Consider the following 22,325-nt stretch of genomic DNA (forward strand, 5'->3'; position numbering starts at 1 on the left):
CAGGAGGGAGCTGGCAGAAGCTAAGGCTGCCTCTGCCACCACACCCCTTGTTAGCCCCCCGGAGGCGCTCTCCGCACTTTCAACACAGTGGCATAGCTGCACTGCTGGGGTTTTCCTTATCGCTGCTCTCCTGGGCCCCTTTTTAAATTCCCACGGTCACGGGGCTCCCTGCACCACAGCATTTGAAAAACAACACCCACATCTCAAGATGTTGTTGGCTGGAGTTCAACTCTGCTATGTTCTTAACCCACTCTAGGAAACTTGGAGAATCTCCTGGGCTTACTCCTGCTCCCATTGTAGTCAATGCCGCAGCTCCCAGGATCCAGCCCAGAGCTGCTCTTAGGCAGTTTCTCCAGGCCCAGTTTTTCTCCCGGAAGCTTGGCCGTTTCTTCCATACACATGATGCTGTCAGCTGTGGGCTGCACTGCTGTGACCTGGAGAATTCTGGGCCTCTCTGTAATGCTGGATACAGCATTCAGAGACTTGCGTATTAACAGTGCTAGGCTGAACTGCACCGGGTGACGCAAGGGCACCAGGAACAAGGGCCTGGCTCTCTGCGGTCTGTTGTTCCTCACACCAGCTCAGTCCCTACATTCAGACTCACTTCTGTAGCGTGCTGATTTTAACTTGAGTGGAAAGGACTAGCAGGAAAAGAAGGAAGTTTAAAGCAACAGTTCCTTTTATTTGAGACATTTATAGTGGTTGCAAGCAGTTTTCTGTGTCCCCCTCACCTGTCCCATCTTCATCTAACTGCCAGTCCTTGCCTCTCCACAGCCACCTTTTCCAAACCTCCAATTCAGTGCTGGCGCGGATGCTAGGGCCTGGATCATCCTGAGAGCATCCACTGCACACACATCCCCCCCGGCCCATAGGGAAGGGGCGGAAGGCCAGCTATCCCCCTGGCATCATGGAAGTCCTCCATGGGGCTGGGGTTGTGCACTCTCCCAGTGCCAGTCCCCAGTGGAATATGCTGCAAAGACAATACCCTGCTTTAGGGAAGATGGCGCTAGGGAAACCTCCCAGTCAGCCTGAGTCCTGGCATTGAAAATGTGGGAAGATGGGGTTGTAAGTACATGCAAAGGAGCAGAGATTGTAAAAGAGCAAAATCAATGTCCAAGTGTTGGCTGTGCAGCCCCGCTTTGTTTCAGGGCCTTGGCGTTTAACAAAACACTGGTGGACAAATCAGTTTCCTTTCTCTAGTCCCTGCTCTACAATAACAGACCTTTTTCACTTACTCCCCGGGCTGGTCTTAGTTTCCATCAGCATGAGACACAACTTAGACATGCAGACGCTCACAGACAACTGCTGGCTGCATGGGTTTATCAGACACAGACCTGCTCTGCTCCAGAGCTACAGGGCCTGATTCTCATCTCCCACACACAAGTGCGGCCTTCCATTCACCACAGTGACGTTATTCCTGATTCCCACCATTGTGAGATCAGAATCAGGACTGTGGGTTTAGAACCCAGTCACTTGTCCTAAGAGTTCATACACCAGTTACAGCAACGTACCCCATCCAGAACTATTCCTACTTAATCTCAGGTTTGAGGGAAGTGGAATTTTTGAAGGTCTCGGGTTTGTCTCCAAATATCTCAGGATTTGGGGGAGGAAGCAGGTCCCACAGCCATGGGCTCACTGCAGGTGCTCTGACTGCAGCACATGGAGGCGAATCACAAGTTAGGGAAATCACAAGGAATGCAAGTTTTTCATTCTTGAACCCATCGTTTTCCAGATCCACTTACAATGCGGGGATGAAATTACTCTCATGATTTAAAAAATAAACTGAAATGTATCTGGTGCCAATAATCTTTTCAGATGGAAGAAAGAAACCCAGGAGGGGGAGTCTGTGGTCAGCAAAGCCTCCTTAAATACAAAACACTTAAGGCACAAGCTCTTTTTAAGCTTCAGGACATGCTCTTGAATAGCCATTGCAATGGAAGATGAGGCTTCCACACAAACAGAATCCATCCTTTCCCAGCGCTTCCCACTGTTTCATCTGTGCTGCAGTTGGAGCGCTGACCCTTCTATGAGTCTCTTCTGCAGGAACAGGCAGAGAGTTGGAATCCCTTACTGTACCTTCAGCTGAGCCAACTCCCCTGTAAACAGCCAATCAGCAAACTCGTGACTGCAACAGGAGCCGACCCAGAATTCTCCAGTGTATTTCAGGAGAATGACACCTTAAACACAGGCTGAGTTTCCTCCAAACTCTGTTGGGACAAAAGGCTTGTTCCGTCTGAGAAAAATCATGGAAGCTTTGCGGTCTTCTGAGCAATGCTAAATTAGCATGCAATATGAAGGCAGAATCCCAACGCATCCCAGTATGGTCCTGGTTAGTTACGAAATGAAACTCTTCTTGTAGGAAAGAGGTTCATCAAAGTCACTGTAACTTGGCCATTTTTTTTCCCCTTCAAATGAGGAAATGCAGAGTGCAATGACGGAGATCAAAACCAGATAGTCCCATGGCCAGAACTGATTACAGATAGAGCGAGCGTAGAAGGAGGTGTTCCAAAAACTTAGTGTCAGGTTCACTGTCAGATGATGTGAGCCTTGGTAACGAATCTGTTTCCACGCATCTGACACACAATGAACACACCCTTGGATTGCAGCTGCCATTTGTTTGAACTGGAACTGCAGGGAAGGCAGCCACGCCAATAGAGAGAAGGGGAGAAAGTGACTGAGTTGTTGTGTATATAGGGCCTTATTCCAGTGCCTACTGAAGTCAACGGAACGGCTAATATTAATTTGAATGGCTTTGGAGCAGGTCAATACTAAGAAACTGTGTATCTTGACATGTATTTATAGCGAGATTTGCCTGTGATAGTTGGGTCACGCTAAATAGCAATTGAAAATGCTGCAATACAGGATGGCAGTACATGCAAAGCTTTTCATGAAAATTAGGTGGTATTGTAATTCTTGTTCGTTTGTTTTACCTAACTTTTTAGGTTGTCAGGAAGTTGTGTTCTGTTGTGATCTGCCAGGAAACATCAGCTACTGCACAAATATAGACATGCTGGTTTCCTGAATGAGCCGCCTTTCAATGTCATTCATAGGTCCCTGGGCCTGATTCCAATCTCACTTGCAGCAGTTTTACACTGGTGTAATTCTGCTGGGTTCACTGGAGCCACTCTGGATTTACACTGGGAGGAGAATCTGTCAGTCTCAAGCACTTAATTTTACAGAAATCTCAGAGTTCTAACAGTTTTTTTCCAAGAGAATATTAAAACGTGCATGATCCCGACTTAACCCATCAGACAGCAGAAATGCTGTCAAGAAATACATCCAGGGATGGACGTGATAGACCTGACTTAGCTCTGCAGAGTGAAAACTCCTCCATTCCTGTTGTTTCTGTAGTTTTAAATAAAAAATGTTCAGTGGAAAAACGTAAGCTGTTAATTTATACTCCTAGAAACCTACCGGCCCTGTTACCGCTCATGTTTTAGTTCATTTTCCTGATCAAGCTTATATTGTAAGAGGTGAATGTGCAAAGTGATGTTGGAGTTCAAGTGGTGCAGTCCGTACTCTTTCATGGCTTATATTTAGGCCCAGTCCTGATCCTGTGCGCTCCCTGTGGATCCACTTGTTCTTTAATGTTTCAGGCTCAGTGATATTCACTGTACCCCTTTATCATATCAGGACTTTTTGTTTAGAGTTAGACTGACCCCTCCATGCTGAAATCCACAAGGAGGGAATACGAGGGAGGAAGATCCCTGTAAGGACCCCTTTGCAGCGCTTCCGCTAACATCACTCAGGGGAACAAATCTGGTCCACACCATGGAATGAGCCACCTATGGTTCTGCCTCGAAACTGTGCAGAACTTCTAGGATGCGTGCATCGCCCAGGGGCTCAGCAGGAGCCATCCACATGGAGGGTTGGCGTCTGGCTGGTGGCACCACAACCTCCCGCTCCCTGTCTGTGTGGTCCAGTGGAGCCAGAACACTTGACCCACCCCTTTACCGAAGGGTTCCCCAGTGCCAACAGCTTATGGGGCAAAGGAAATAAAGCCTGGGGCTGTGATATTGTCCCTAGGGAATGATGTTGGCAGATGATGTGCATAGACACTGACTCCATGGGTACTCCAGGCCTGGAGCACCCACGGAGAAAAATTAGTGGAGGCTGAGCACCCACCAGCAGCTCCCCGTGGCCCCGCCCCAGCTCACCTCTGCCTCCTCCACGAGTGTGCTGCCACGCCCTGCTTCTCCCCCCTCCCTCCCAGCGCTTGTGCCGTGAAACAGCTGTTTCGCGAGACAGGGAGGGAAGGGGGAAAAGGGGGAACACAGCAAGCTGGGGGAAGAGGCGGGGTTGATGCAGGGATTTGGGGAAGGGGTTGGAGTGGGGGCGGGGCCAGGGGCAGGGGGCACAAGCATCCACCGGCAACAGAGTAAGTTGGCGCCTATGATGATGTGGCACCCACCAACCCCAGGTCAGCCCTGCACCCTTCTAGTCTGGGCCTGCACCGATCCTTACCCCACAGAGCAGGCTCCCATAAACAGGTGGTGGAATGGTGCTGTGGAGACTGCCAGCCCCCAGTTCCCTTCCAAGCAGGCAGGGAGATCCATGAGCAGAGATGCCCACCCTGCACACTTGGGGGGAAATTATCTAGGCCTGAACTTGCCAGCCAGCCCCCTGGCCTCTCCTAAAACATAAACACCAGATGCTCAATTCAGCATTCCTTGGGCACTACGATGGTGCCAAAACAAGGCATCTTTCATTAGCCCCATCCCAGCCCCTCTGGTGTACACGGCAAGTCTCAAGCAGCGGGCAGGGTTGGTGCACTCTGGAAATCCCTAGCCCACAAATAGGTCCTCTGGGGGCCATCACAAGCTGGCAGAATTTAGATCAGCCTTAGTGCAGGGTATGGTCATCTTTGCTCCACTTCTTAGTCTCCCCTCCCTCAGCCTGGCATTGAGAGAAACTTGACCAAACTCAAGGATCAGATCCTAAAGAGGTTTGACTGTACCAGGAATGTAAAATCAAACCCATTGGGCATGATCCTTAGCTAGTCTGAAGCAGTTTATACAAGCCCAGGATCTGGCTTTTAGTCTTATCCTTTCTCAAGAGAGAGGTGAAAATGAGCAAAGGCAACGTGTTACAGGTGTAAAAGTCAACATAACAACATTCATGTTTGTTACAGTGAAACGGGGAGGGTCTGCTTAGAAACAGCATCTGACATTTTTTGTGGACTATTTTTGTGGGAATGAAGCAGGTTCATGCTAGAAGAGATATTAGCATATAATGTTAATGGGAGCTTTGCCAGAGCAAGGAATGCAGGACTGGGCCCCCAGTTCCACTCTGTGCTCTCACACCTGGTATGTGGTTCACATAGGAGCATAAGGCGAAGAGACTAATTGCAGCAAAATACAGTTACAAAAATTCCAGAGCAAAGGAATCTTGCTATCACTGGGCACATCTGATGACTGTGTCACTTCTGGTTCATGCTGGTATTTTTCTGTTGAAGGTACTAAATACTTTGTGTCCTTTGCAAGATACTCCTCTGACACTGGTGTAAATCAGGAGAAGCTCCTTTGACATCTGTCAAGATTTGATGGGGTAAGAGAAAAATCTGGCTGTTCTGTCACTAATTTGAGTCAAGAGACTCAACACCAAGAACTGGACATATGCTCAGTATTTCACTACTGCAATTTATGTTATGGCCACTTTAGCAGTGAAACATGAGTTTCATGTGTCCAACTTGGACACACTTATGATTACAAATCTTAGCAAGGATGTAAGACTTCAGAGGCTTTTTATTTTTTAAACACTTAAACAACCAGCTCTAACCTCGCTCCTGCCTCTCCCAGTATCTTCAGGCTCACAAAACCACAGGTTTCATTTCTTTTTTGGTATAACTGTGTCTGCATGAGGGTTTTTGCTGGAATAAAAAAAGTCACAAAATAATCCCACCCCAGTGGACATTAGTTGGGGATTGGTCCAGCTTTGAGCAGGGGTTGGACTAGATGACCTCCTGAGGTCCCTTCCAACCCTGCTATTCCATGATTTCTCCCGAGAAAAAAAAAGTTTAATCACTATGGTGGTTTCTGAACTAACTATACATAAGGTATTCAAGTTCCTTGCTCAGTTTCACTAATCGCATTTAAAGCAGATATACAGCAATTGTAACTAACTATGACTAATGAAAAGTACACCTGTAACAAGAACTACTCTACTTTTGACGAATACCCTAGTGCAGAGGCGCTCAATCTTTCCAGACAACTGTCCCTCTTCCAGGAGTCTGATTTGTCTTACGTACCCGCAACTTTCACCTCACTTAAAAACTACTTGCTTACAAAATCAGACATAAAAATACAAAAATGTCACAGCTCACTATTACTGAAACATTGCTGACTTTCTCATTTTTACCATATAATTATAAATCAATTGGAATACAAATAGGGTACTTACATTTCAGTGTATAGCAGATAGCACAGTATAAAATTTTAGTGTTGTACTGACTTTGCTAGTGCTTTTTATGTAGCCTCTTGTAAAACTAGACAAGTATCTAGATGAGTTGATGTAAGACCTCTGCGTTCCCCTTGTTGAGAACCACTGCCCTAGAGCCATCTGGTAAAACAATTTTTTTCCCCTAGGGACCTCAACTTGGCCTCTGATCTTGCACATGCAATACTGCAGGCCAAAGTGTTCTAATTTAGCTTTCTGTCAAAACTCTAATGGCAAAGCAGGTAACTAGACAATTAACTCTAACCATTGCCGCCTATGGCTGATCGTGCTCATGAAACTGCATTTGCAATTACCAGTGGGTGCAGGATTCGAGGCTGTCTTTGAAAAAGTGGCCTGCAAAGTGTTAAGGCAGCATGAGCGGAACTGCAAACTTAAGTCATCAGCACACAGAAGGGGCAGCCTTGGCAGCAGGAGTGAAAGCTGTCCTCCCAGCACCTTGCCAATGCGTCTCACTCCTGAACAGGGGTGACCACCTCTTGGTCTGGTTCAGTATCCACGCTCGTTCGGGCTTCGGCCTGCTTACCAAAACAGCTAAGAAGGCTGCCAGCTGGAAGGTGGCTTTTGTGATTGGATTAATTTCATGTAGGCCAGTGGATAATAACAACTTTCAGTCGCTACCAACTTGGGCTGCACTGCAATCTCCCAACTGTTTCATTGCCAGTTTTCAGAAACCCTGGGCCTTGCTACACTGTTTTCGAGACTGAAATGAAAGGGGCAGGGGGGAGGGCGAAAGGCATAACTTGAAGGTTTAACATGTGCTGTGGCCCAATTCTGAAGTCCTCAAGCAGGATGAACTCCCATTCCAGTTAGCACTGGGAGCTTTGCCCATATAAGGGCAGCAGACTCATTTGGGGAAAGGAGGAGGAAATAATGCTGTGGCCAGCTGATGTGAGAAGAAGAATGACATTTGTTTAAGTTTCCTGCAAGCTCGTAGTGTTAGAATAAATCCTGGTAGAGACGGAGTACTGTGCAATGGGCCGAAGGTGCACAAACACCGACATTGCATGAAAAGAGAAACAACTGCTACACCCATTTCCCCAAATTCAATCCCTTCCCAAGCAGAACCTCCCATAGCCTGATATGGGAGAAGAGTTGACACCCTCCTGAACAGGGCCGGCTGTAGACCGATTCCCCCAATTCCCAGAATCGGGCCCCGCAGCTTCTGGAAGAGAGGCCCTGCAAGGTAAGGCCCTGGAAGACAACTGCTGCCGAGGAAGGACCCTCCGCCGAAGTGCCGCCGAAGATAGCGGCAACTGATTGAGCTGCTGCCGAATTGCCACCGCTGTCTTCAGCGGCAACTCTTTACATTTGGGCCCCGCATATCCCAAAGCCGGCCCTGCTCCTGAAGCCCACAAGGTACTTTGTCAATCTATTAGCCTGGTAGATGCTCAGACCTTATGGTAATGGGCACCAGTACAAAATCCTTAAACAGAGAGAATTGGGAAGTATGATGGCATAAATAAGGGTTTCATTTTAAATGGCTGGGTTTCATCATACTCATACTTAGAAAGTACAAAAACAGACCAGTTTCACCCAACCAATTTAAGCCATTTAAATAACTCAGGATAATTAAGTCCACAACTGATTGCAAAGAGTTACAAAGGGATCTCATTAAACTGGATGACTGGCAAGAAAATGGACGATGAAATTCTACGTTGATAAGTGCAAAGTAACACACGTTGGAAAATATCCTAACTCTACAAACAAAACGATGGGATCTAACTTAGCTGCTACTGCTCAAGGAAAAGATCTTGGAGTCATCATGGAAAGTTCTCCGATGTGTGTACAGTGTGCAGCATCAGTCAAAAAATCTAACCAAATGTTAGGAACCATAAGTAAAGGGACACATAAGAGAGAAAATACTAATTCTGCTTAATAAATCCATGGTATGCCCACCCTTTGAATACTGCATGCAATTCTGGTCATCCCATCTCAAAAAAGGTATATGAGAATCAGAAAAAGTACAGAGAAGGACAACAAAAATGATTAGGGGTATGGAACAGCTTTCATGTGAGAACAGATTAAAAAGACTGGAACCTTGCAGCTTAGAAAAGAGATGATTAAGAAGGGATCAAACAGAGGTCTATGAAATCTTGACTGGTGTGAAGGAAGTGTTATTAACACCTTTATATAACACAAGAACCAGGGGGCACCAAATGAAATTAATAGGCAGCAGGTTTAAAACAAACATAAGGAAGTACTGCTTCACACAACTTGTTGCCAGGGTGTGTTGTGAAGGCCAAAAGTATAACTGGGTTCAGGAAAAAATTAGATAAGTTCCTGGAGGATAGGTCCATCAATGGCTATTAGCCAAGATGGTTAAGGATACAACCCCATGCTCTGCGTGCCCCTAAGCCTCTGACTGCCAGAAGCTGGGTCAGGTCAACCCAGGATGGATCACACGATAATTGCCTTGTTCTGTTCATTCCCTCTGATGCACCTGGCATTGGCCTCTGACAGGATACTGGGCTAGATGGACCACTGGGCTGACCCAATATGGCCATTCTTATTTAAAAGCTAGAGGGAAAACTGTATCCAAGGAATTACTGCTATTCTGTAACTTGTTCATGGGGAAGCCAAAAGTCAGCAAGACTGTCATTTAAAAACCGGAGACCTTTATACTATTTATCCATGCAGCCATTTATGCCACCCTCACCACAGCAGTGAGCGTGCCTTGCACCTGCTACACTATGGATACAGCCGAAACTGCAACAGATATTAGGTGTTCTGCTTGTTCATGTTGGGCAGCCACTCTCAGCATCGGGTACATCCCAGCTGCTGGATGACTGCGGTGCCCCATATGTTTTCCTGTTCAGGTTTCAAACTAACCCGTCCATGTTTGCATTCGGCAGGGAGCTTTGGGGGTACTCAGCTGGCAGAAGGTGACAGCATCTTCCAGTGCCACCCAGGAGACCAAGGGCCCTAAAAGGCGCCCGTTTGGGCCGGCTTCTAGCCTCGCTGGGAGTGAAAGCAGAGTGAGCAGATCTCACTGGAGCTGAAGTGAGTTCTCCTTTCCCCCTTCTGAGCAGCCCATCATCCATCAACAACAATCTTCTCACCCTCCACTTTCCGGGCCAAATGCCATCGCATACCAAAAACGAAGAAGAAGAAAAAAAGTCTTCAGGCCAAGCCAGGCCCCAGTGAGAGCTGCCTCTGTTCTCCCCTGTTCCCTTTCAGCCGCCAGCCCGGGGGGAGGGAGGGACAAGGAGCGGACTCTCTTTCCCCCTCTCCATCCTGTTCTCCGGAGTTTGTTTTTTAAGAACTGCAGAGCTCTGGGCTGCGCTTTCCCCTGGGAAACTCCCAGGGGCTGGGGGCAGAGCTGCAAAAACAACAAAAAAGGCTCAACAGTTTGTGCAGCCCAAGGAACTCTGCAGATTGCAACACATGCAGCTGGGGGGGGCGGCGGATTGAGGCTGAAAACTCAGGCTCCTGGGGAGCCTCTTCCCGTCCACCCTGGGGGAGGGAGACTCTTCGCCTCCCCCCCCTTGCCCTCTCCTCCCCCCGGGGGCTGCTACTTTTCAGGGCTCCCCCCGCTCTGGAAAGTGGGGGGATGTCGAGGCGGCTCCCGCACCCCCCCCCCCAAGTGACTCACCTCCTCGTCCATGGCCGGAGCCCGCTGGCGTCCCCTCCTCGCCGCGAGTCACGGGCTCGTCCCCGGCAGCAGCCCCGCGGCTGGTGCAGACGCCGGCTCCGGGCGCTCAAACATGCCGGGCCGGGGGGGTCCGCATCCGCCTGCCCGGGGAGCGGGACCTGCAGCCAGGCTGGCCCCGGCGCCTTCCCTCCTCCTCGCGCCGCTTCGCAGCAACTTCGCGGCAGCCGCAGCCAGTCGGGTTTCCGGGGGCTGGAGCCGCTCGCTCCGGCAGCGGGAGCCCAGGAGGAGGCGGGGTCCTGGGAACCGGGAACCCCTCCCTGCGCTCCCCACCGCCGCCTGCAGACCCAGCCTGCTGCGCCCCACCCGGCTCCTTGCCCTGCCTGCGGGGGGCGGGACCCCGCTGTGCTGGGGGGGCCGAGCCCAGGGCTGACGGGGGGCGATGCCAGGGCGAGGGTTGCCCCCCAGGAGCAGCAGAGCTTGGCCCCTTTGCTCCTCCCCTCCTAAGGGACAAGCCGAGCTGCCCCTGGCCTTCCCCTTTGGCCCTGTGTCCTGACGCTCTGAGCCCCCAAGCCCCAGCTCGCTCAGCTTGGAAGCTCCTTGGGGCAGAGACCTGGCTAGCTGTGTGTGTGCAGACTACGCCTAGCCCAAAGGGGTCCTGGACCCTGATGGCCTCTCCTAGGAGCTACCCCAATGCACACAATAACTATAGAATCACAGATTAGGGTTGGAAGGGCCCTCAGGAGGTATCTAGTCCAACCCCCTGCTCAAAGCAGGACCAATCCCCAACTATATCATCCCAGCCAGGGCTTTGTCAAGCCGGGCCTTAAAAACCTCTAAGGATGGAGATTCCACCACCTCCCTAGGTAACGCATTCCAGTGCTTCACCACCCTCCTAGTGAAATAGGAAATCTTCACTGTCTCTTCTCCATCCCCATCCCGATCGGCCTCACTGTGCCCAGCAGGAGAGGACCTGGGAAAAGGATCTGCACCATCTTTGCGAAGTGAGGTGTAACCAGGTGTGGCTGTTCCTGACCCCAGGGGAAATGGCTTGAGTAGGAGACAACTCCTCCCTCGCCCTCAAAGAATTGGCTTGCAAAATGTTATGTACCAAAGTGTAGTCCAGTGGGGCCCCAATCCTGGTGGGTGCTGCTAGGAGACACTGGGTGTCAACAAGTACAGCTGACTTTAGGAATTGTGGAGCCCGATTCAAATAGTTTCGATGGGGCCCTGGCAGGGATGACTCACCCGGCGGCGCTCCAGGTCTTCGCTCCAAGTCTTCCACGGCACCGAAGAACCTGCTGCCGAAGACTCGGAGCACTGCTAGGTGAGTAAAAATTAAAAAGGTGCCTAAGTTAGGTGCTCTTCTTTAGGGTGCAGGGCCCTCTTAGGTGTGGGCGTTGGGCCCTCTTAGGCATGGGTCCCAATTCAGGGGAATCAGGGAATCGGCCAAAGCCGTCCCTGTCAACAAGTTGTGTCTGGTTGCATCTGCTCCATACTGGTGCACAATATTCATCCGCCTACTGTCCAGGTGCCAGTGCAGATGTTCGCAACACTGATGCCGATGCACCCTAGGTTGTGCCTGCGAGTTTCTGAACGATGTGGGCTCTTGTTTTTATCTTTACAGCAATGATAATTGCCATTCCAAAGCCTGGGAAGCCCACAGATGAAGCGGGAAGCTATAGGCCAGAGGTCAGCAACCTTTCAGCATTGGTGTGCCAAGTCTTCATGTATACACTCTAATTTAAGGCTTCGCGTGCCGGTAATACATTTTAATGTTTTTTAGAAGGTCTCTCTGTAAGTCCATAATATATAACCAAACTACTGTTATATGTAAAGTAAACAAGGTTTTCAAAATGTTTCAGAAGCTTTATTTCAGTGGTAGGCTGAGCGTCTCCGCCCGCCCCCGATCTGGGATTTCAGCTGCCAGTTCCTGCCAGCTGGAGTCTCAGCCTGCTGCTGGCCTAGGGAAAGGAACCCCAAGCCAGCAGCGGGTGCTGAGTGAGACCAGTGGTGGGACCTCGGCTGGCAAGGGGCCAGCAGCGGGAACCCCAGAGCGGCGGCTGGCTGAGCCGCTCAGCCTGCCGCGTGTGCCATCAAAAATCGGCTCGTGTGCCACCTTTGGCATGCATGCCGTAGGTTGCTGACCCCTGCTATAAGCTGATTTCTCCACTGTGCATGACCTGTACACTTCTTGAGCATATCATCCTCAAAAGAATATGCCCTTTTACTGAGCCAGTTATCTCTGTCCAACAGGCAGACTTCAGGCCAAAACATATTTGTTGTGACCATGTTCTGGCACTCACTGCCACACTGAGGCTGGCTATCAGAAAAACCTAAACTCTGGTGCAGTATTTGTCAACCTGTCATCTGTGTATGATACTGTCTGGATTAAGAGCCTGATGCTGAAACTTGCAAGAATTATATCTTGCTACCAAACACTTTGCCTGCTTTGACCCATGCTTAGTAACAGACAGATTAATAAAACCAGCTCACCGTGTACCATAAACAATGGGCTACCACAAGGTTCTGTACTCCCACCAACCCTTTTTAATATTTACATAAGTGACATGCCTCCAACTAAATCACTTACATTTGGATATGCAGATGGTCTTGCCAGGACAATCCAAGCACCAAACTTCCATGACATTGAGCAGTGGCTCTCAAACTTTTGTATTGGTGACCCCTTTCACATAGCAAGCCTCTGAGTGCAACCCTCCTTACAAATTAAAACTACTTTTTTATATATTTAACACCATTATAAATTCTGGAGGCAAAGCAGGGTTTGGGGTGGAGATTGACACCTTGCGACCCCCCATGTAATAACCTCGCGACCCCCTGAGGGGTCCCAACCCCCAGTTTGAGAACCTCTGAGATTGAGGAAGCATTAATGGACGACCTCCGAATTATGGAACAATGCTTCCAGAAATGGAGGTTCAAACCAAACCCTGGAAAAACAATAGTAAATGCATTTGTTCTTGATAATAGGAGTGCCAAAACCACACTGAACATAGCTTGTGGTGGTAAAAATGTGCAACGTGATGATACCCCAGAGGGAAACCTCACCTTCCATGATCACCTTGAGAAGATAGCTGCAAAGACAAAAACAGATGGGTTAATGGAGGCATGATGTGCAGGGTTACAGAGGGAGTTACTGTCAGAGCCAGGTCAGAGATGAGGGGATCCTGAATCTCATCAACCCTCATCGATCCTATCTCCCTGTTGTAGGTAACCCCCTATTAATACCCTTTTAATACTCCTTAGCTTGAGTGCAAAGCCCAAGGTTACCAGTATATGAAAATAGGGACTAAGCATTTCAGAACAGGTCCATATAGACCCTTTAAAGATCTGGTATCTTTTTCTTTCCTATTTTTATAGTAATTTTTTCATGGTCAAATGACACTAGGGTCAAAAAACCCTATTTTTAATTCAGGAAAATTCAGTTCATTTCAGTCCTGTGTATGCTTTCCCCAATGAGCGGCTGCAGAAGGTGCAGGAAGAAAGTTTACAATCTGTGGAATAAAAGAAAAATATTCAGAAAAATGACAAAGAGATTGAAGTTGGACAGACCAAAAAGATTTCCCCAAGACTGGTGAAATCCCTTTTGCTTTCTGGAGATCAGCCATGCTTCCATCTGACATGACAGCTCATTTTAATATAAGCTCTTGAATTTTTAGTTTCTTGAAATATTTCAGATAAAAATATTCATACGTGATTTGTCACCATTCATCAGTTTGGTTCCTTAGTTGTGTAACAGGAAACTGCTTACTGGCTGCGTCACTGACCCTACTGGTGTTCTGCAGGCCATTCTCCCCTATCCTTGGGAAAGTTGTAATCCTGGCTCCTCGGGTACGCAACCAGCCAACCAACTTATGCTGCAAGAATCAGCGTCCAGGTATAGTCATGAAACGAGCTACTTCGGTAAGACAGACACAATGCCAGCCTTCATCACCCGCTTGTTACATCTTCAGCCAAGTACCTTCATGCTTTCTCCCAGGCTGCTCCTCATGCTTCAGAGGAGCTCCCCATAAACACCACAGAGCTACCTTATTGTCTTCCTTCAAATCCCTTCTTAAAACCCTCCTTTTCCATGATGCCTACATAACACTTGACAATGGTGAGGCAGCTGGTGTGCTGAGACCTCTGCCTATCCTGCTAACCAAGATTGCCTCCTCGTTTCCTGGTACTCCCCGGTCTGTCTGTCTGTCTCCACCTGTTGTCTCATCTTACACTGAGGCTATGTCTGCACTGCACTTTTGTCGGTCAGAAGTGAAAAAACACTCGGGGGTAGTTTTATTTTGCTGGTAGGAAAGCTCTTTCCTGCTGCTGGAAGGTATGCAGTGTAGACATGGCCTTAGCCCTGGTCTACACTGGGGGAGATCGATCTAAATTATGCAACTTCAGCTACGTGACTAATGTAGCTAAAGTCAACGTACTTAGATCAACTTACCGTGGTGTCTTCACCGCGGTAAGTCAACTGCTGCCGCTCCCCCGTTGACACTGCCTGCGCCTCTCGCAGAGCTGGAGTACAGGAGTCGATGGGAGAGCACTCGGCGATCTATTTATCGCATCTAGACGCGATAAATCGATCCCCGCTGGATCAATTGCTGCCTGCCAATCCGGCAGGTAGCGTAGACATGGATTGGAAGACATGGATTGGAAGCTCTTTGGGCAGGGACCACCTTTTTGTTACATGTGTACAGTGCCTGACACAATGGTTCTGGTGCATGACTGGGGCTCCTGCGCAATGCAGCAATACAAATAATAATTAAGCAATAATGTAGTGGAAGGTGGCTTCTAATTATTATAACCTTAGCTTGCAGTTGGGCAAGGTTCTGACATCTCTGATGTAAAAGCTTTGTTATACAGACTATTTTAATGGTTTATTTCAAGTGCTTTCCTTTCAGTGCAGACAGGGAAACCGTGCAAAGAAAATGTGATACCACTGCAGACATTGCTACAGTGAAGTCTTATGAAGATGCACTTGGTGTGTCCATTTCAGGGCTTAAAATTCCAGGGCTTTCATACATCCTTCACAACATGCACTACTCAAAGATCTGACCAAAAAACTATGGGCTGCCATTGTAATTCATAGTTGTAACAATGTGTGGGTTAACTCAGTGTTGAATAATCTCAGACTGGAGCTGGCTCAGGTCCGTGGAACTGTTGTCTTACTTGAATCTTCCTAACCATGACAGCAGTGATTCAACTGGAAAGTTAGAACAATCCCAACTCACCTACAATTTTCTCTATTTGGAGGATGATAGAAAGCCAATAAACTGCATGCACGAAATGCTGAGCAGCCAGTTTCACCCATGCTGCTATTGTGCCAATAAATAAATACATAAATCCACCAAATGCCTTACAAGAAAAGTGGAGTTTAACACTCTCTGCTTAACTGACAGCTCTGCAGGGAAAAAGGCACCCAATAGCTCCTATGCCAGAGTTTTAGACTGGGAAGGGAAGTGCTCTCTGCCCTTTACATTTCCAGACTATTGTCCCATTCATTGATAGACATGATGTAAATGTTTCTTCAAGAAACCGAAATGCAGTTACAAGGGAGTATAATGAGTCTGTGCTGGGTGGGAGAGGGGAGGAAGGTGAGTCATGAAACCAAGGAAGTTAGTTTGCTGTGCTGATTTAACCCCTTCTATGACTTAGCATATAGAGTGCATTTTGTGCTTAGTAAAAGTCCAGTCTTGTATGGCACTGAGCACTTTCCACTCCCATTACATTCAGCTCTGCACTTTGCATGTGGGAGTCGGTACCTTGCAAACTTGTGCCATAGAAGGGCACCTGAGTGGCCACAAGACACAAGTCCCAAGGTTTGAATGAATGAAAATGGAATGTAGTGAGAATTCACACACAGCACCTGCCTCATGGGATACCTCTGTCATCTCACACAAGGGTTTAAATAGTGCATGTTAATTAATGACTCGTCTCTCTATATTACTCAATACTCATAGGTAACACAAGTCATATGATCATGAGTATGGAATTGGGAACACTTCCCGAAACATACAGCAGCGGTTTCTGATAAGTTTATCATTCCGACTATACTAGTACGCCTGTGTCAGATAGTCCACAACATGGGACTATCAGCATGGGCCAGATACTGCCCATGGAGTTCTGCAACACAGCGGCTATAGGGTGCATCGTCCACAGAGCTTCAGAGATGATGGGTTCCATCTTCATCTGAGCAGCCCTAGATGATCTAGTCTGTGCGGGCTGCCCAGCACCCCATGTGAAAGAGGACAGAATTACAAGCTGATCCATTTTAAACAAATTAGGGGCATCCCGTGAGCTGCTGGCAGGGAAAGAGGAAGGTTGTGATTAAGATACTTGGCTGGAATTCAGGAGATCTGCATCCAGTTCCCAGCTGTTCCATAGGATCAGTGTTTCATGATGGGAAAGTAACCACCAGGTTTACATTTGTAACATCTGCAGAGCAGGGTCCCCCTTTTTCATAGATTCCTAAAATTTAATGCCAGAAGAGCCCAGTCTGACCAGATGCATAACACAGCTCACCTGCATAAATTACATTTAGCTCTCCTCTGAGGAAGGCCAAGCCACCTTCTTCCCCATGCCCATTATCTAAATAAATACAGTTGTATTGATTATTAATATTGCCATAGTTCCTACCTTGTGTTGGCCACTGAGCATAGAGGAGAGCTTCGGCCCTATTCTGGCCAACTTACAATCCTAAATGACAGAGATCAGGGGAGGAGGGTTGGAAAGATGGTCTGTGATGCCAGGTTGGGTGGAGAGGGGTAAGTCACCAGGGGAAAGGCAGAGCTGAGAGGTAGAGAACCAGGAAAGGACAGTATCACAAAAGGCTTAAGGGATGTTGAGAAGAGAATGTGTGATTGGCGGTGTCCAAACCAGCAGGGAGGGAGAGGAGGATGAGGATGGAGTAGGGGGTGCAGCATGTGTATAGCGTATATAACGTGTGTCTGAATAGCAGGTATATGCAGTTTGCTTCTTATTGTGCAATTGCAGGTTCTCCAACCCCTAGAAATAGGCAGGAGCTGTTTTCCAATGTTCCCAGTTATAATGCCATTGGAATGCAATTCTGGTTGGTACTGCAAGAAGAAAACCCTCAAAGTGTAATGTGACATGAGCAACACTACCCAGCTAGCTCGGATCATATGATGCTGCAACAGGGATACTATTAACCAGGTATGTTTCTGCTCTCCGAAGCATCACTGTGAAGCCTAACTCTCTTCCTCTTTCCGTCAGCCTGGCCACCCTATAGCTCTCTATGCACACGGACAAATTCTGCTTTCAGTTACACCAGTGCAACCCCAGTGCAGTCAGTAGCGTTGCATCTGTGTAAACTGGAGGAGGGTTTGGCCCACAGAATATAACGTTTCACAAATGGAACCTTTCTTGCTTTTATACATGCAGGAATCTCCTTGATTTCAATGGGCACCAGGGATATAGGGAGGCTGAATATTCTATATCAATGGCTCTCAACCTTCCCAAACTACCATACCCCTTTCAGGATTTGTCTTGCTTGGCCCAAGTTTCTCCTCACCTAAAAATTACTTGCTTACAAAATCGGACATAAAAATACAAAAGTGTCACAGCTCATTGTTACTGAAACATTGTTGACGTTCTCATTTTTACCATATAATTATAAAATAAATCAATTGGAATATAAATATTGCACATACATTTCAGTGTCTAGTAAATAGAGCAGTATAAACAAAGCATTATCTATATGAACTTTTAGTTTGTACTGACTTCACTAGTGCTTTTTATGTAGCCTCTTGTAAAACTAGGCAAATGTGAGATGAGTTGCTGTACCCCCTGGGAGACCTCTGCATACGCCCAGCGTACTCCTGGTTGAGAACCACTGATCTATGTGGTCACTGGTATGGAGGTGTAGACCATAAATGTTCTGGCTAAACTAACAATTTAAATTGTCACCATTTAGCCTAATACACTGGGAACCCTGTAAGTAAAAAAGGGGTTAAATCAACATTTGGGTATAAATCAATATTCTCTTTTCTAATTTTCTTATACTTCCTTGCAATTCCATCTTTATTTATTCCATCACTCAGTGTCTGAGGTGCAGGTCAGCACCACCATAACCAAATTCAAGAAGTTGTTGTTCATTGTAAACTTTGATTTCAAAAGGAATTTTCCTCATTCAACCTCATTTCTAAGCTAAAATGAAGCAACAGCCTCAGTGCAGCCATGAAGACGATACCTCTGCTACACATATTGACCTGCAAAAGGCCCTAAAGTGTCAGGTCGTGGAAATCCTTTTTTAAATTTTGAAGGTCACTGATCCCGTAACTTTGTGATGGAGTTTTCCAGTGGTGAGTGTATAGAACTGCATGCCAAGAAACCTTACTATTGTTTCTGACTGCCAGAGGCACTGTGTTCAGAAATAATTCACGTACCCTGCTTCAAGTTCCCCATCTGTAAAACGGGGGTGACACGCCCTTGTAGTAGAAGGTCCTGTCTAATTATACACTATGATTGCTGCTGCCCATGTCATATTTCATTAGGCAGCCTATGAAATCAGATACTGAGCACGTGTCTACAAATATTATTGCTGTTTTCACAAGACATGACGCCATGGTGATAGGCCGATTGGAGATCACTGTCTGGTCCTGCACGTGCTGTAGTATACAGCCGCCTCTTGAGATTTTACCAATATATTTAGTTTGTGGTGTAAAAAGCAAGTACACAGGGTTTCACTGGAAATAAGTGATGCAGCAGGCAAGCAGAGTTGTGGGAAAGAGATCTTTACCAAGCATGAACAGAGGTTGGTTTTATATTCTGAGAAGGCTGCCTCTGTCCAGTAACAGCCTGGCCACCAGCTTGAGCACGTGAGCTCCTGTGGTCACACAAAACTAGATCCTTTCTGAAACCTGACTCTCTCTCTCCAGTTCCTCTCATATTTCCACAGACCAAAGGGCACCGCCCACTCAAAGACCTGGGTGCCCCTCAACTTCAAATATACTTAAAAGCTCAGTGCTAGAGGAGTTAAAGCACAGCTTCAGGTGGCATGACTCATTTTACCAGGGCCGGCATCTAATATGCTTTTTTGTTCTACTGAGCAGATCTGTGATACAGAAGGAAATACCTGCTCCCAGGGAAGTCAACAGCCGACTCCTATTGTCATCAGTAGGAGCAGGAGATAGCCTGCTGTGTCAGACTCCTTTCAGAGTTTCCTGGCTTCCATCAGTCTAAGTCTCAGCCGTTGTTGCTTTAAACATAAAATGTTGTTTTAATTTAGTTTTTCTGTCTTTGGAAGTCATCACACCCTCTCTCCATATCCTTCCTCTGCACAGGAGGTGGTTTTTCCTCTGACTCTCCTGTATTTCCTCACTCTGCTGTGTTTCTCTCTCCCCTAAAACCTTCATCGCTTCAGCCCTGTGCCTGTCTGCGGGGGGTGCCTTAGTCCCACATATGCTAAGCGCTGTTGAGCCCTTGTTTCTGAGCAGTGCACTGCCTGGGAGTGCATGCCAGGTCCCACATCATATGTAAATCCTCAAAGTCCTTGTCTGTGTGGCACTTTCCCAGGGTCAGAGGGCTGTATCTCCAGTAGTGAACGCTACTGAACACCAGCCATTGGCATTTTAACCACCATGCACCATGCTTGGAAGAGGTCTAGAAATCATATTGGCTAAAACCCTGGCAGCACATCTGTCTGTTCCAGAGCTGCTATTGCTGATGGAGCTGCACCAGAGGGAAATGTCTGGGAAAGAACCCTATTCAAACAGAGGTGGGGATGGGGTGTGCATTCTGTTTTCTGTAGAAGCTGGATGTATCCTGCTGGTGTCTCTACCATTGAGCTTGTCATAAACCGCAGCATTAGGCCAGTTAATCTGCGAGCAAATTCACAAAGGTGTAATTTCACATTCAAAGTATATCCCTGGATGGAGCGTGGCATGGATTGTTAGAGCAGTGAGTGCCAGCGTTCACCCTGTGCTTAAGGGTGCGAAACAAATTTCCTTTTCACAGGCTCATAATTTCCTGGGAAGCTTTGAGCTGAAATTTTCGATGCTTGTGTGATAGCGACCAACTTGGCCAACACACCAGGGATCTCCAGAGCTGAAAGCAAGAGTGCCCGTAGTTGAGCTAAAGATCCCACACACTTTAGGTGGGGCTGTAACAGACTCCTATCCTCTGCAGGTCAGCACAGAGGGGGCCTTGCAACTCTCTCACCAGTGGGTTACATTTGGGCTCTTCTCTAAATGCAGTATCGTTTTTAAGTTTGAGCAGAAATCCTGCGGCCAGGCAGAACCACATTCTCGCTGTGGTACAAAATGTTCTGCCCATGCTTTTCTGGCCAGAGCTGGAAAAAACCTACCAGAAATCTGAAACTTGACTGGTTCTTAATTGAGGAGTGTGAAATTGAAGATGAAGCCCATTCAAACAGGCTTTGTGGGTGTCTAGGACTTTCAAAGCCGAGGTGGGATTTCCAATGGAGCCTAAGGGAATTGGGTGTCCAGCCGCTTTGAAAAGCCCAGCCTTGGGACCTGATCCAGTGCCGGTGAACTTAATGGGAACCTTTCAATTGACCTCAGCCAGCACCAGAATAGGTCTCTGAGATCCAGCCCCTTGGGAACAGCGCAGTCTCTCTGATGAGTCTGACAGGCTGCTGTAGGGACAGCTTGCATGAGGCTTGCATAAGCCTCCCATGGAAACCGGCACAGCTAAGCAGTAGCCCCAGCTCAGCTACATGGCCCATAGGTGGACGTTTCTATTTTCTGTTCCTGGTCTTCTGTTTAAAGGTGCAGCTGTCCGTCGAGCATTGTGTACACCCGAAAACACACAGGATGTGGAATGTGACAGAGCTGCATGCTGCTGCTAGGGCTGTCATTTTTACATCTCCGGACTCTGTGTGGCTTTCAGCTGCATCCTTAACAATGCTATCTGGTCCAAATGCGACGTTTACCTCTCCAGCCGTGCATTCCCCCGTGTCGCACGTTAACTTTATTCGTATTTATTACAAACCACCACATGTAACTTTCCCTGGCGGGGAGGGGATGTGGAGGGGGATGGAGAAAAGACATTTACCAGAGCAACGTTAATCACATTGTCTCTGTGCAGCTATGGGAGACTCTCATTAAAGGCCGTGGTATATGAGCCTAGGTTATTATTACTGATTATGTGTCTTAAGAAAGCCTCATTGTATAAGACATTGTTTAAACACATGAAAACACAGCCCCAGCTTAGAGTTTAAGACACCGAGGGACACAGGATAGAATTAATATAGGATTGTTTTTCAATTGTATTTGAAATTGTTTACCAAAGTCTATGACGCTGCTTCTAGACCTCAGAAGGAAGCAGTGTTTCTAGTGGTTAGGAGTGTGTGGGGCAGGGTGGAACTGGACTCCTGGATTCTATTCCCAACTCAGCCACTGGCTCATCACATTTCTTGGGGCAAGTCACAGAGGGTCTGATCCTGCAAACACTTATGCATGTGAATAACTTTCCTTGCACAGAGACCTTTAATCCATACATATTACAGAAAGACCACAAAGGAGGGCAATTTCCTGGCCAGGAGATGTGGTGGTCATCCAGCAATGTTGAGGAGGCTGCGAAGAAGAAGAAGAAAGAAAAGTTTAAGCAATGTCAGAAAGCCAGAATGGTGGGAAGTTCTGAGGAATCCAAGCTGATAACCTTTTCTGCTTAATTCTCCATGCTGGAAAAATTCCTGATGAGTGGAGGAAGAGCGTGTTGGTCTCTCTTTTCATGCCTAAGGGCGTGGGTGGCAGGTATCACAGGCTGGGGGAGGCTGAGCCTCCCCAAACAGCCTGGCATGGCCCCACCCATGCTCTGCCCCCAGGAGTCCCTGTGAGTTCCCACTGTTTCGTGGCCCAGGCTGGGCTGGGGGCGGAGATGGCCTGTTGCCAGAACTTGGGGAGGCTAGGGCTTGTCCCCACTTGGCACTCTGGTTGGGGGTGCTGTGGTGACACTACCCACCCGATGCTCCAGGGTTGGGGTCGGGGTGTGTGTGCTGGGGATGCGGGTGCTGGGCTGGAGTGCCAGTGCTGCAGTGGGGCTCTGCTGCTCTGAGGTCCAGCGAGGGAGGGACAGAAGGGAAAGGGGAGAGGCTGGGCCTCGGGCGGAAGAGGAGGGGGCTAACCTCCCACAACTGCCGGTTCACCCACTGCCCCATACCTAACGGAAATGTGCAAAAATGCAGTCATCACATCAAGTGAATGAATCATATAATGAAATGGCTGGAGAGAATTTTTTAGAGAAGACTTCAAGAGGAGCTGGAGCATCATGAAGTGACAACCAGTTTGTGTTT

The 22,325-nt window shown here is 47.8% G+C and overlaps 1 protein-coding gene and 1 long non-coding RNA gene across 2 annotated transcripts in view; one reads left to right on the plus strand and one right to left on the minus strand.

Moving 5' to 3' along the window:
• Positions 1-10,377, minus strand: part of PLEKHO2 (pleckstrin homology domain containing O2) — a 43,203-nt gene extending 32,826 nt beyond the window's left edge. Inside the window, exon 1 of the mRNA XM_030576931.1 lies at positions 10,049-10,377. Within this exon, the coding sequence (XP_030432791.1) occupies positions 10,049-10,060 (12 nt within the window). The 5' untranslated portion in view covers positions 10,061-10,377. The remainder of the gene's footprint in view (positions 1-10,048) is intronic.
• A 3,491-nt stretch (positions 10,378-13,868) lies between these two features.
• LOC115659051 lies at positions 13,869-17,601 on the plus strand. The gene is made up of 3 exons (XR_004002428.1): positions 13,869-13,940; positions 17,045-17,224; positions 17,453-17,601. It is a non-coding gene; the product is annotated as an uncharacterized LOC115659051 (long non-coding RNA).
• The last annotated feature ends 4,724 nt before the right edge of the window (positions 17,602-22,325 follow it).

This window comes from Gopherus evgoodei, chromosome 10 (genome assembly GCF_007399415.2).
Source record: "Gopherus evgoodei ecotype Sinaloan lineage chromosome 10, rGopEvg1_v1.p, whole genome shotgun sequence".
In the NCBI taxonomy this organism is placed as follows: domain Eukaryota; kingdom Metazoa; phylum Chordata; order Testudines; family Testudinidae; genus Gopherus; species Gopherus evgoodei.